Here is a 14,918-nt window from a genome sequence, read left to right as displayed (position 1 = left end):
AAATAGTAGCGGGCTGTGAAAGTTGATTGCTATTTGCGTTGTCGTAACGGATTAGCGGATTTTGTACATTGCAGGGTTCATACATAACATCATGTTTAGAAGCTGCCTTGGATTCGTTTGAAATGGATTACAATAGGCGCTTTGGCTTTGTAATTCCAAATAGAAATCAGGCAGTGTATTTTTTATTTTCTCCTATTCCGTCAGTGGTTGTTGACTCATCTTTTTAATCTGAAGTATTTTTAAGGTAGTGTAGTTGCGTCATATTGTGACTTATTAAATTAAAATTAATTATTTGGTTATTCCGTCAAATCACAATGTATTTAAAATAAGATAATTAAAATAATTAAAATATCATTCTGTGTTCCATATCGAATAATCGATTTACAATTGGAACAGTTACAACATGTTTCGGTTTTATTAAACCATCATCAGGTGTAAAATTATATTAAATTTAACAACCAGAAAAGACTACACTACGAAAAATTGTAAAAAATTGTAATTGAGTTTTAAATTTAATATAATTTTACACCTGATGATGGTTTAATAAAACCGAAACATGTTGTAACTGTTCCAATTGTAAATCGATTATTCGATATGGAACACAGAATGATATTTTAATTATTTTATTTTAAATACATTGTGATTTGACGGAATAACCAAATAATTAATTTTAACTGAATTATTTTGTCAAAACAGTTTCAGTCTGTTCTTAACTATGACGTATCGTTGATTTGAGCGTATCCCTTCATCCCGGAACCGAGCCTCATTTAAGTCGAAATTGCCATTGGGAAATTAAAACGTTATAAATCTCCAGGTATTGACTCAATTCCAGCGGAATTAATCCATGCAGGTGGCAGGACACTGCACTCAGAGATTCATAAACTTATAGTCTCGATTTGGAACCAATGTCAATGTCATATGAAATTTTATCGAATATTCTTCTGGCACAGTTAACGCCTTTAATGAATGAAGCTGTCGTGGACAATCAGTGTGGATTCCGCCGTAATAGGTCAACTATTGATCAGATCTTTTGCACTGGACAAATATTAGAGAAAAAGTGGGGGTACACCAACTATTTGTGGACTTTAGGAAGGCATATGACTCAGAAGAGAGGTGCTGTATGGCATTTTGATTGAGTTTGGAATACCAAAGAAACTTGTTAGGTTAATTAAGATGTGTATGGACGGGTTATCTAGTAGGGTTTGTATAGGTAGCCTTCTGTCGGATCCGTTCCAAGTGCACGATGGCCTAAAACAGGAGGATGCTTTATCCCCAATGCTTTTTAATTTTGCTCTAGAACATGCCATCTGGAAGGTCAGGGGGAATCAGGAAGGGCTCGAATTGAATGGTCTGCACCCAGTACTTGCCTATGTTGATGATGTCAGATTGCTGGGGGATGGTGTGGGTACCATAACCAAGAATGCAGAAACTCTCCTACAGGCTAGCAAGGAAATAGGCCTAGAAGTAAACGTAGACAAAACTGAATACATGGACGTAATACGGGCTCAACATCAGCAATAATGGCGGAACATAATTATAAGTAACACATCATTTGAAAATGTTTCAAAATTTAAGTATCTGGGAACAACAATAACAAACAGAAATGAGGTCCATGATGACATTAAGAGCATAATACAGTTGGGAAATGCCTGTTTCTATTCAATTTAAAAAATTGTTATCATCTTGTTTGCTATCCAAAACAATAAAGCTCTAGATATATAAAACAATAATTTTGCCTGATGTCTTGTATAGTTGTGAAACAGTCTCCTACCTTGAAGGAAGAATGTAGATTACAAATGTTTGAAAACAGGGAGCTCAGGATGATAGTTCGACCTAGGAAGTATGAAATAAGAGGGAATTTAGAATATTGCACAACTCGGAGATGGGTCACCTAGCAGAGTGAGGATATTGGGGGGTAGGCAAGGGATGCACACAGGATTTTGGTTGGGAATCCTTCTGGAAAACGACCACTGGGCAGACCAAGAAGGAGATGGTAGGATAATATCAAGATGGATCTTGGGGAGACGGGCTTTGAGGATGGCAAATGGATGGAGTTGGCTCAGGATCGTGGCCGGTGGCGGGCTTTGGCGTTGTCGGTCTTGAACCTGGAAGTTAGTAGAATTGGATTAAGGAGTGACGATGTTTGTATATTACAACAAATCATACAGAGTTGGAGTTTCCTTCAGTCGGCGTTGCCACATAAAACAGGAAGGAGTCTGTCACGTTTAGTAATGTTTTACATCTCTTGAACATCGTCATGTTAAGTTGTTAACAAGTGCAATTATTCACCACACAAAACTATTTTCAACGTCTGGCTTGATACAACTCTAATAAGATTATAAATCTTTTTCCAGCAGCAACTACTGCCAAGCCACACGATTTATGATCTTATTGCAGTTATGTCGCGACTTTAAAAATTAGTTTCGAGCACTGAATAATTGCACTTAATTAGGTACTTAACATAACAACCTATGTTTAACCGTTACAGATATTACTAAAATGTAATGGCAGTTGAGGGACTGTTGCGAAGTCATACGACATTGTCCTGTGTCTGACGGCTGCCGACTGATGAGCTAGCCACTTTTTTTTCAAGCGGGAAAGGCGAGAGGCTTGCTACATGTTTAATTAAATCGAAAGGGAACTCGACGGAATTTGCGGGTTAGCTTAAGCGATAACGCACTTGACTTTTAATACGGAGGTACCCGATTTGTTATACGATAGGGGCACTTGGTCGCGTACGGTGGTCTAGCGGTTAGAACGCTGGCCTTGTAATCCTGGGGTCTCGGGTTCGATTCCCGGCGGTGCCCGAATTTATAACTTGTGTTGGGCAAGGCCGTGGTCTAGGCAACACGGAGTTTTCCTCCGAGGCATCCCAACAATTACTCCATTCACACACAGAAGAAGGCAATGGCAAACCACTTCTGGATCATCTGCCAAGAACGTATATGAACAGGTCCCAGTCCGAGAAAAGGATGGAAGGATCCTGTTCATATGGACCTGTCGTCAGACAGAACACTAAAAATAAAAATAATTTAGCGTTTTACAATTTTAACTTTTCGTGCAGAATAGTGAAACTTCGAGATGCCATCTTAGGAAAATATGTCGCGAGAATGGTGAAGGGCGTGGTTGAAAATACTGGGGGTCAATGATATTAGCGGCGGTGAACCTTTGGCTTCTCTTACGACAGAGTGAATTATGTGTTTACCATCCGGTGCCTCATGAAATTCTTCCAGATGCTATGTTAATACAGTAGTAAATGTCTAGTAGACACTATTTCTTTGGTGCAAGATTTAAGATTGGTCAGAGCTGGTGCCGCGATAGTGTATTTAGATATGGAACAGTCTTTTATTTCGTATATTAGGTCTTACCAATAGTCATGAGCACATTTATTGTTTATTGAAACAAATGTAGGCAAGTATGAAGTAAGTACATGAAGAAATGGTAAGTGGGCGTGCCTACGACTTTCCTACACAGTCTGCTAAACATTGCACGCATCTTTGCTAGCACTGAACGAGATCAAAGAACTTGCTTTATAAATCTATTCCAGAACCTCGCGGTTTCCTGTACTGCGTCATCCTTTTCCGTAGTGATTACAGTTGGGGGCAAACTGATGATTACGTCAACTTTCTACTCGTTGCGTTCATTTGTGACGTTTTTCTGTTGTCTTTTCTGTTTCGTGCATGAGCCGGGATAGCTCAGTCAGTATAGTGACCAGCTACGGGCTGGACGACCGGGGTTCGATCCCCGACGGGGGCAGAGGATTTTTCCTCTAGCCTCTGCGTCCAGACCGGCTCTGGGGCCCACCCAGCCTCCTCTGCAATGGGTACCGGGGTCCTTTCCCGGGGGTAAAGCCGGCCGGGGCGTGATGCTGACCACTCACCCCCATCTAGTGCCGAGGTCAAGGAAGAGAGGAGCTATACCTGCTCTCACCCCAAACGCCTACATGGCGTATAGTGGGACAAACTTTACTTTTTTTCTGTTTCGTGCACTGACTGGTTTGCACGCTGGCATAAGTATAGGAGGTGCGATCGGAAAGTTTCTAGACTTTGCCTATAAAAACCCGTACACTTATCTCAGGTATTAAATTCATCCATCACCCTCGAAGTAGTTCCCCTGGGAGTGAACACAACGATCCCAGCGCCGCTGCCAAGCCTGGAAGCATCCCTGGAAATCTTTCTTTGTCAGCCTGTCAAGCACCATCTGCGATTCTGCCTGAATCTCTTCTATCGTCTCAAATCTCCTTCCCTTTAGCTGAATTTTCATCTTTGGGAAGAGGAAGAAGTCACACGGCGAATAAGGGTTGTTGGCCGTGTAGTCTGGTAGATAGTCTCAGAAAATACCTCTGATATGTTGGCAAACATCTTCCAGAATACACGACGCTACAACACAGAAGACGGCCATCTTTATACTGAACAGTTTACTCTATTAAAGATGTTTCCAGCCCCTTCGAAATTGCTCATCTCTGATACTTGGGTTAGTTGTATGCGGTTCAGTGATTATACTTTGATCACAGTAGATCCGTCCGGCGTAATTCATATTCACATCCTGAAAGACCTAGTTTCTTCGGCCTGGCTGAAAGCTTTTAAAACGTAATGACATCAGCGTCTTCTGAAGTCAGCGACGGTATGTTATTTTTGTCGTGTTTAACACCCGAGACCTCATGATTGATGAGGTGTGGGTATTGAGATGGAATTAGACGTGTTTTAACCCTTCGGGTTTACACTTAGATTTCTGCAATAAAGGCGAAGTTCCAAAACTTCGTTTTCCCCAGCGACTTTAAAGCCACGGAAACAAAAGAAAATCAGATATTATTTTTGATGGCTTCAGGTTCGAGGTGGGAGGGTGTCGTAACAATTAGGATTAGCTTGTTGCAACACGTAAAAGATTTTGTGGTACCCTATGGCACAGGATTGTCTTTAAGCATCCAAGAAAACCTTGTGTTTACGGAAGCCGATACTTATCGCTATATGCACGAAAGGCCGCTTTTGGACACTGGTCAGAGTTCAGATTTTCACAATGACACATGGGACTACAGCCCAGTCGTTTGCTTTTTGGTTTTTCAAATATCGCTCATTCCGTGAGAGTTCACAGCCGATGTTTTTCCTGTAGGTATTTCTTGTTTCTCCGTGTCACGTGCCTGGCCACCTCATTCGTCTGGTGAACGGAGAAGTATTAGCCAATTTTCCTGGTCTAGCGGTTAGAACGCTGGCCTTGTAATCCTGGGGTCTCGGGTTCGATTCCAGGCGGTGCCCGAATTTATAACTTGTGTTGGGCAAGGCCGTGGTCTAGGCAACACGGAGTTTTCCTCCGTGGCATCCCAACAATTACTCCATTCACACACTGAAGAAGGCAATGGCAAACCACTTCTGGATCATCTGCCAAGAACGTATATGAACAGGTCCCAGTCCGAGAAAAGGATGGAAGGATCCTGTTCATATGGACCTGTCGTCAGACAGAACACTAAATAATAATAATATAATAATAATAATTTTCTGCATTACATTTATCTCTCCCAGTTTCCGAATCTCGTAATTGTTTTCTTCATTACTTTGCCCTTAAATTGAGATTCGAAGTTTAAAGTCGATTTTTTTTGTTTTCGATATCGTACAGTGGTGAATGTAAGATTTGCTATTCAGAATTGAATCGTAGCCGGAATTTGCCGAATTTCTTATGTTCTTGATTTTTTTTTTACTAATCATTATATTCTGGGATAAGACCGAGGGAATTTGGCGTTTTTTTTTTGCATTCAGGAGATGATTTTTATGCACAGGTCATAGATTACTACGGGGGTTCCGTTTTAATACGAATGAGACAGCGTTACATCGCCGCACAAACGAGGAACAAGGAATCCTTTTGCTCAGCCTGATGTTCAAACGAGCTCGTTTGCATTCATGGAAATTAATACGATTACATTCCATTGCAGTATTTTTTGTGGGCTGGAAACATGCATATAAATAGACTCTAATTTGTTGATATGGAAATGAACCTGGCGCTGTGCTCGGCGTCTGATGATGACAATTGTAACAAAGTATTAGGTTTTCGATAGTCATGGTGGGCGCCGTGTAGGACTGTGGTGTTATTTATATACTGATTCTGCCCAATGGTTCTTGCAGTAACGACGATTAAAATGTCCAGAATACATAAATAACATGAATACATAGTAATAATATACTTACGTGCAAAATACTAGTTGATATTTACGTGTTATTTATTTTTTCCTAAGTTTGTTAAATACCGAGTCTTTAAATTTAGTTAGACATTTAAATTAACGTTCAGTTACAAAGTCGTAAGGATATGGATTGGATTAATCCACCTAATGATACGTACCAGTGAACCGTTTCAGAGAGGACTGTAATGAATATTCTCATTCAGTTAGTGAAAGGCGGGATTTTTTTTTTGGCTAGATAAGCGGTCATTAACTTCTCGATAAGGTCTCAGCTGTGTGGAGTTATTAGAAAAACATTTTCATTTCACTAGTTTCGAAATATAAGTAAAGGTAATGTTGAAGTCATAACGTGTTCTGTTATCAGAATATTAGTGTTTATCTTTGAAACAGCAGGTATACTCATGTATGTTTGCAATTTAGGGAAATGTTTTTAAGTTTTACCATAAAGACTGTTTTAGCAAAAGAATTGGAAACTTCGTAACATTTATTATGTGTAAAGTAGACGAGATACGGAAACAAAAATTTTTCACAGCCTGCGAGTGTTCAGTGTTAGTTCCATTGGTAACCTCGCCACTTCAAACGAACCGTGCTTTGCGTGAGGTATATGTCAACGGATCCCAAAGCTTGACCAATCTAGTGTTCACCTTTGGTCTTATTCTTATTCTTCTTCACTAACCCTCGGCCTGTCGTGATATTTGAATTTGCGTTTTTGAAAACTGTGCATAAATGTAATTTCTGCCTGGTGGTTCTTACGAAACGTGGTCGCCAGGAACGTCTTAACAGATGTGAGTGACTTTTGTCTTCACAAATCACAGAACACATCTTGTCTTATCGACTTGATTCGACGTTTTGACTGTTCCAAGTTCGAAACTCTCCTCGTGATGACTTCACGAACTTTTTTTAGAAATTGTTGGGCTACTTTTTTTTTTTTTCCAGAAATGAAACATTGGTTTTAATGTATCTCGTTTAGTTTGCCCACAGTACATTTTGAAAGCGATAAATTATTTTGTAATAACCCATTGTAAACATTTGTTTTTGAAATGCGTGTTTTCGGCTGTTAGATTATTCAGTAACACTGTCCATTGATTGAAGCCGGTGCAGACTTGCCCTTCGTGACTGGGTTCGATGTTGGTGTTATTATATCTAGTCCAAGACGGTGGTAACCGCCTTCAAGAATGCACGGCGTCACAATCTCGTTGAAAATGTTCACTCTTTGAGAGCCTCAGATGTAATTGGCTCATCTCATTTATTCTGATATTAGGTGTACGAATCAATGCTCAGGAGCGTGACGTTTCGATATCGATTATCGGAATGTGAAACGTGACTGAGCCACGACAGTTCAGTAATTTAAAATGGACCGTGGTCTCCTACAATTCATTACGTGGTCTAGAATGTGTAGGGTTTTATCCTGTACCGACAGCTTTAACAATTAGGCTAGTATTATTTCTTTACGTTACGTTATGTGCTCCCCGGTGGTCTAGCGGTTAGAACGCTGGCCTTGTAATCCTGGGGGGGGGGTCTCGGGTTCGATTCCCGGCGGTGCCCGAATTTATAACTTGTGTTCGGCAAGGCCGTGGGCCAGGCAACACGGAGTTTTCCTCCGTGGCATCCCAACAATTACTCCATTTACACACAGAAGAAGGCAATGGCAAACCACTTCTGGGTCATCTGCCAAGAACGTATATGAACAGGTCCCAGTCCGAGAAAAGGATGGAAGGATCCTGTTCATATGGACCTGTCATCAGACAGAACACTAAATAATAATAAGATGAGGTGGTCTAGCGGTCAGAACGCTGGCCTTGTAATCCTGGGGGGGTCTCGGGTTCGATTCCCGGCGGTGCCCGAATTTATAACTTGTGTTGGGCAAGGCCGTGGTCTAGGCAACACGGAGTTTTCCTCCGTGGCATCCCAACAGTTACTCCATTCACACACAGAAGAAGGCAATGGCAAACCACTTCTGGATCATCTGCCAAGAACGTATATGAACAGGTCCCAGTCCGAGAAAAGGATGGAAGGATCCTGTTCATATGGACCTGTCGTCAGACAGAACACTAAATAAATTATAATAAGTCGAGAATCAGTGAGTGATGACACCTTTATGGTTACCTTCTTCAAATTCTGTACGTATCTTGTCTGTATGTAAAAATTTCTTAACCCTCAATTCGATTACTGGAAAGAATGGGAAGGTACATTTATAGTTATCGTAGTGGTACAACACATCTCTCAGTGCTGTCGTTTTAATATATTTCTTTTAGGTACTGGGTTATAGAAGTAGACTTAACGTTTTGTCTATCTCTTGAAACGAGAGTTTGTATAAAGAGATCACGTTAAAAGTCGAACATGAGTGTCATGGCTTTTGTAAGAGGCTACGTGTTGAAGAGTACTCAAGAAAGACGTTAGAAGCAGAGAATCTGCTGCTTTTGGATTACATATATACAGCTGTTCAAAGAGACAGGTTATATGTCACGGCGTCAGGCTACGTGCTCGGCCTGGATACGAATCGTCATGAGTTTTTGCAGGCGGGAACTTGCCCGGGCCACACGGCTTTATTACTTCCCGCTATGTGAAGAAAGTAATCCAGTTAGGCGAGCAGGACCAAGCCCTTCACAGCAAGGGGCGAATGAACATTCCCATTTCCTGCATTTCCCCCAATGTTCGTTGGTCGTTAGAACGTCTGTTTCAAGTATTTCAGTATTTGTGGCGAGCCTACAAGAAATTATAAATTAATAATTATGGTAACCACATCTCCGTATAATTCCCTGTGGTTGTGATTCCGACTTTTTTTTATTTCTACGTGATATAAGTACTTTGTACTCTCGCCATATTTGCAGTTGCTGACAAAATACACATCTCAAACGCAGTGTTTTTTTTTTTTATTATTTAGTGTTCTGTCTGACGACAGGTCCATATGAACAGGATCCTTCCATCCTTTTCTCGGACTGGGACCTGTTCATATACGTTCATATACGGTCGTCAGACAGAACACTAATAATAATAATAAAAATAAAAAAAACCAGCATAAGAGTCTTATAAATCCCTTCATCAAACCCGATCCCACCTTGGCAACAAAGCAAAGAAGAGGGACGGTTACAAACCTGAGTCTTTTAGGAAATCGTTAAGTGAACATGTACTTTCTTTCTTTCGCAAAGATGCTTTCTGTCCACAGATACTTTAATACGAGAGGTATAATTGCTAGAATGACGTTCTGTCTAGTGATAGTTGATGATTTCGACGATTTCTTTAAATAGACGTTTAAAAGTGAAAGGGCACGAACCGTACTAGAATTTACAGGGCATCGAAACAAAAACTTTGGCAGCCATGGGACAGTGACTTGTGCCAAGATATTTGTTCACAATTTCCATCACAAATGGTCGATGGTTTTGTGGAGATTAGGTGTGACTCGTCGTTGTTTCTTATGCCATGTGGTTTGCGTTTCTCACTCTTGTAATTTGTTGCATTCAGATCGTGATTTCTATCGTGGTATGCACCTGGAATTCTTGTGCGTCAACTCGTAAACCTGCTGTTCTAGAAAAAGAACATCTCACACACTCACGTACACGCACGCGTTTGGTTCCGCTTTAAGAGTCGATATGCAGCTTTTAAATTTCTCGTAATTTGATCTTACACTCTAAGATAAAGAACTGCATTCATTTACTGCTGTACCACATCCGTGATAGACCACAAATATGCAAGAAGTTGAGAAGAATTTTCCTTTGTCGTTGGGGCTTGCATACGAGGTGCGATCGGAAAGTTTCAAGACTGCGCGTATAAAAACGCGTACACTTATCTGAGGTATTAAATTCATCCATCACCCTCGAAGTAGTTCCCCTGGGAGTGAACACAACGATCCCAGCGCCGCTGCCAAGCCTGGAAGCATCCCTGGAAATCTTTCTTTGTCAGCCTGTCAAGCACCATCTGCGATTCTGCCTGAATCTCTTCTATCGTCTCAAATCTCCTTCCCTGTAGCTGAATTTTCATCTTTGGGAAGAGGAAGAAGTCACACGGAGCTTAGAAAGGAAGTTGGGGTCGGTTCTTGCAAGATCTTTGAGCTCCTGACAAACGAGAAGTCGATTCTGCTTCTGGTCCTCAGACAGGATGCGTCGCATGTGGAGTTCTTCCTTTAGAATCAGCTGACAGGTCCCATAGCCTATCCCAACAATGTCGCACAAGTCGTTGATGGTACGACGTCGATCTTCGTGAATGGCCTGCCGAATCTTCGTAACATTTTCGGGCGTTGTGCACGAAGATGGTCGTCCAGAACGCTCGTCATCATCGACAGAGGTTCGGCCATTTTTAAAACGTGAATGCCACACAAACGTTTGTGCACGACCCATTGCGGACTCCCCAAATGCTTGCTTTAGCATTTCATAGGTTTCCGTAGCCGTTTTGGCGAGTCTTTGGCAAAATTTGATGCACACGCCATTCCGAAATTGCAGGAGGGTCGGTGTAATGCACTACCAAAACGCCCGTAACTAAGAAACAAATGCTAATTCGATGATGCCGGCTGGCACACTGATTCACTATGAATGTAGGCCGCACCCCCTAGCGGCGGAAGCTCGTACTACATCCGGTTCGCCCTCTATTGACACAGTCTTGAAACTTTCCGATCGCACCTCGTATACTTCTTATTTTAAAGCTTTTGTTGATGTTTTAAACAATGTCGGAACTTTGGGGCAACTGCAGTCATTTAAAGAATTCGTATCTGGACTCACATGTCCCATTCGTTTGTGCTCATGAAATTAATAAGTTCTGGATTTCGAGATCTTACTACAGTCTATTAGTTGACGTACGTACAGCTTAGAAACTCGAGGAAACAGGTTCTAGCCAAATTTTACATATTTATATATGCCAGCTATTTGTGCTGCATTTTTGGTACTCTTGGGAAATATATTTTGTTTCGGAAAACCTGCTCCTGACTGAATCTCAGAATTATTTTGTTTATTTGTTTTGCGATCCAGTCGCGTCGCTTTTAAAGTATTGCACTGTATACATACCCCATGTACTTATCCAAAGTCTCAAGAGCGCTGCACGTTTCGACCTTTTTTTTAGCATTAAAGTATTTTGACACTCGGCCTTCTTTCTCGTTTGTGACAATTTTCCATGATTGCTTCTCAATTTCTGACAGCTCGTTTCTCAGTCGAACACAAAAAATATTTATTTTAGCAGAATATTTTCCTTTCGTCAAGATGGTTTTTCTTCGCGGGTTCACATTAAACAATTTTCAAGTATTGGAGATAATTTTTGTATTTGGTTTATGTCTGTATCCGTCGAGCTTTCCGTGTATTTCAGGTTTTGTTCTGATTAGGCACGACGTAATATCTGTGCGATAAATTGACAAGATGCGTGTCATCTGGGATGCTGCACCACGTAGCCATCTGGTAGATGGTGACCAACGTTTCAGAGAAGGTGACCACGAAGATGGCTGTCTTCGGGGTTGTAGCGCAGCGCAGTCTGGTAAAAATCTTCCGACGTTTAAGAGATACTTCCTGCCACTGTCATCGGTGTGATGAGTTGATGGAGGCCAGCAAGTATCTCTTAAACGTCGGAAGATTTTTTACCAGACTACACTGCGCTACAACCGAGAAGACTGTCAACTTCTTGCGTAAAGTCGGTCGTCATTGCCTCGTTTCTGAAAATCTCACCTCATCGCTTTGCTGTTCTCGCTCGTGTAGATGGGACTTTACAGCCTGTGTGTTTGTAGGAATGGAATGTTGGACATGATATGGGAAATTGAAGCTGCCAGGAAGGATGTAATTAGGTTTGTAGAATGTGGAATCAGTCACTGCACGAACCCATATTATCGATTTCAGACGAATTTCATGTCGTGGTACATTGTGTCTGTAAATCATTTCCGTTGTTGTAGTTGTGATTTTAATTGAGATGTAAACGTCGAATGGGTATTATACATGTAAAGACAACAGATTGTTTGCGTCAGTCGATACATTTCTCAAGCTCCCAACACACAAACTTAAGTGGTTTAGAATTTTATTGCCGATTCAAACATGGAGGCTCTTGTTTTCTGTTTTAAAATGCTTAATACAGTTTACCTAATGGTGGTAGTGTATGTTGTATCCATGACTGCACGTTCGAATGTCTTAATCGTCTCAGCCATGGCATATTCGGGTCTTATAAAGGACTTCCACTCTTCTAAAAACTGCGTTGCAGCTTGTAGTGGGAATAATTCGGACCGCCGAGATATGTACAGTACAGACTTCATCTCGCGCATTGCCAAGTGCGCAGTCACGTTTTGGAAACAAGACTTCATGATTCTTTGTTATCATCGCGATGTGATAAGACTCGCTGTAATGCTTATGAATGGAAATACGTAAACGACCTGTGTTTAGACACACGTCTTTTAAAGACTTTTATTATTTATTTAGTGTTCTGTCTGACGACAGGTCCATATGAACAGGATCCTTCGATCCTTTTCTCGGACTGGGACCTGTTCATATACGTTCTTGGCAGATGATCCAGAAGTGGTTTGCCATTGCCTTCTTCTGTGTGTGAATGGGGTAATTGTTGGGATGCCACGGAGGAAAACTCCGCGTTGCCTAGACCACGGCCTTGCCCAACACAAGTTATAAATTCGGGCACCGCCGGGAATCGAGCCCGAGACCCCAGGATTACAAGGCCAGCGTTCTAAACGCTAGACCACCGTGTTGGTTTTTACACACTCGTAATGTCTGTAGCCTCATTTCACTCTTCACTCTCACGATTTGCACTTGCAAGTACGTGTATTCGTATTGTTCTTAAGAATGTGGTTGACAACCGTTTGTCAGAGGTCAGAAATAATTATTCTTTGGGATTATTGCCGAAACATTGCTAAAATAGTGTTCATCGTCAAATGCGGTAATGTTTGTGACCTACCGTGGCTTCATTTCCCGGCGTTGGCATCGATTCTTTTCTTACCGTGTCGAGACTGGCATCGGGAGGTCACCTTCATCTGTCGTCGATGTTGAGAATGGAAAATGTACCACTACTCCCTCGCACGTCCTTAAGGCGTGGTCCTTATTTAAAGCAAGGAAGACCCAGTGGGGGGGGGGGGTGAAATTGTAATCGTACCATCAGCGATGATAATCTCAGATTTCAACATAAAAGTTTCAAAGTCTTTAAAAACGATTCTGTCTTTTTAAGGTTTGCTGTTAACGTTCGCTTGTTTGAGAAATGTTGACATTGTGTTGTGTGTACGATGGTTTTTTTTTCCCTTAACTACACCTCACATTCGACAGCCCGGAATCTGCAAAGAGAGCCAAAGAGGCGCTGAATGGAGCTGACATCTACTCCGGTTGCTGTACAATCAAGATAGACTACGCGAAGGTAAGTGAGAATTTGAATTACCTTCGATACTAAATTAATGTCCTGGTGCTTAGTGATTTCTTAAACTGAGTTCCTTCGAACCGTTGACCACCCTGAGAATTAAATTTGTGTTAAAATATAATGAAGCTGTAGCTGTTTCGTATAGAAACATTCTTATGTTGTCCTATTATGCGGTGATAAAGAACACGATCTTAATCCAAGATAGACTTTCAACGTAGAAGTGTAAATTATAGTCAGATTGAGACTTTGAATTTATAACCCGTGTTTATGGTTTATACAAAACAGACTTAAAAATGCACAGCTTATCACATGGGAGTGGTTTATATGCCTCTGTTCGTATGATCCATCCTCGATTTAACACTTAATTCCCCGAAAACGTATCGTGTGAAGATAAAGTATGTTACTAAGGTAGTATATTTGCGTCATATTGTGAATTAGGTTAATATTTTAATATTTTCCGTCAAATCACAATTTTTAATAAGATAATAAAATATTTAAAATATCAGTAATCTGATAAGAACATCTTCAATAAACTGCATAACATTGTAAATGATTGTAATTCGAGTTTTAAAATTTACCAATCTAATTTATACCTGAGGACGGTTAAATATAACCGAAACATGTCGTAAGAGACGTTCCAATTTGTAAATCGATCATTCGATGCGGAACGTGAAATGATATTTTAAATATTTTATATTTTATTATCTTATTAAAAATTGTGATTTGACGGAAAATATTAAAGTATGTTACATTAAAATATTAGTTTTTATTAAAAAATTACTTTATTACGACAATTTTGTATAACACGTATTACCTTTTTTTGTGTTTTATGAAATGTAATACTGGTGTTCAGTTTGCACCAAAGCCGTATTTTGATTTTTTAAAATTCTGTCAATAGTACGACTCTTAAAATATTGTTTTTGTTGGGGTGTTCGCCCGTGAAGTTAGACAGCTAGTACGACAAGAAGTGTCAGAAACGTTCAAACCTTAAAATCCTTTCCTTCTGAATGCTAAAAATCACCACGGCAACAGCGAACGCTTTTGATAATTATTGTGGTGGTGGTGTGGCTTTCTTCAGAAGTGACAAGATTGTCGGCGCCAAGCCATCGGGGTGAACGCGCTTACAGGCTGAACAGTCTTCCTGTCCCTGCTGAGTGGCGGGCATTCCAGTGGGATATATTGGTAGTCGAGTGATGACTTAGTGTCTGTTGTGTGTTTTAAAGGGAAGCTATGAATACGCTCATTTCGCGAGAAATATAGCACGTTTCATGCATATGATTGTATCTAAGTTGAAGTGAATGAGCTACGGTTTGTCGTAGAGAGAGGCAGCCCCACTGTTACGTCTGTGTAAAGCGAGTCTTATTTTCCACAAACGCAGTTGTGTAATTGAGGATTACGTTCTCGAACGATCAAAAGGTGACCGGAAACTTCAGAA

General features: G+C 40.8%; 1 protein-coding gene across 3 annotated transcripts in view; it reads left to right on the top strand.

Annotated features, from left to right (window-relative positions):
• sm (heterogeneous nuclear ribonucleoprotein L) overlaps window positions 1-14,918 on the top strand; it is a 124,786-nt gene that overhangs the window by 38,567 nt on the left and 71,301 nt on the right. For all 3 annotated transcript variants that reach the window (XM_087343931.1, XM_087343933.1, XM_087343932.1), the window contains exon 5: window positions 13,389-13,483. In XM_087343931.1, coding sequence (XP_087200057.1) covers window positions 13,389-13,483 — 95 coding nt within the window. The remainder of the gene's footprint in view (window positions 1-13,388; window positions 13,484-14,918) is intronic.

Source organism: Zootermopsis nevadensis, unplaced genomic scaffold, assembly GCF_977971745.1.
Source record: "Zootermopsis nevadensis isolate Lab colony 2312 unplaced genomic scaffold, Znev_1.0 Znev_ptg000007l, whole genome shotgun sequence".
Lineage (NCBI taxonomy): Eukaryota > Metazoa > Arthropoda > Insecta > Blattodea > Termopsidae > Zootermopsis > Zootermopsis nevadensis.
The sequence above is the reverse complement of the archived record's forward strand: the minus strand, read 5'-3'. Positions and strand labels throughout refer to the sequence as shown.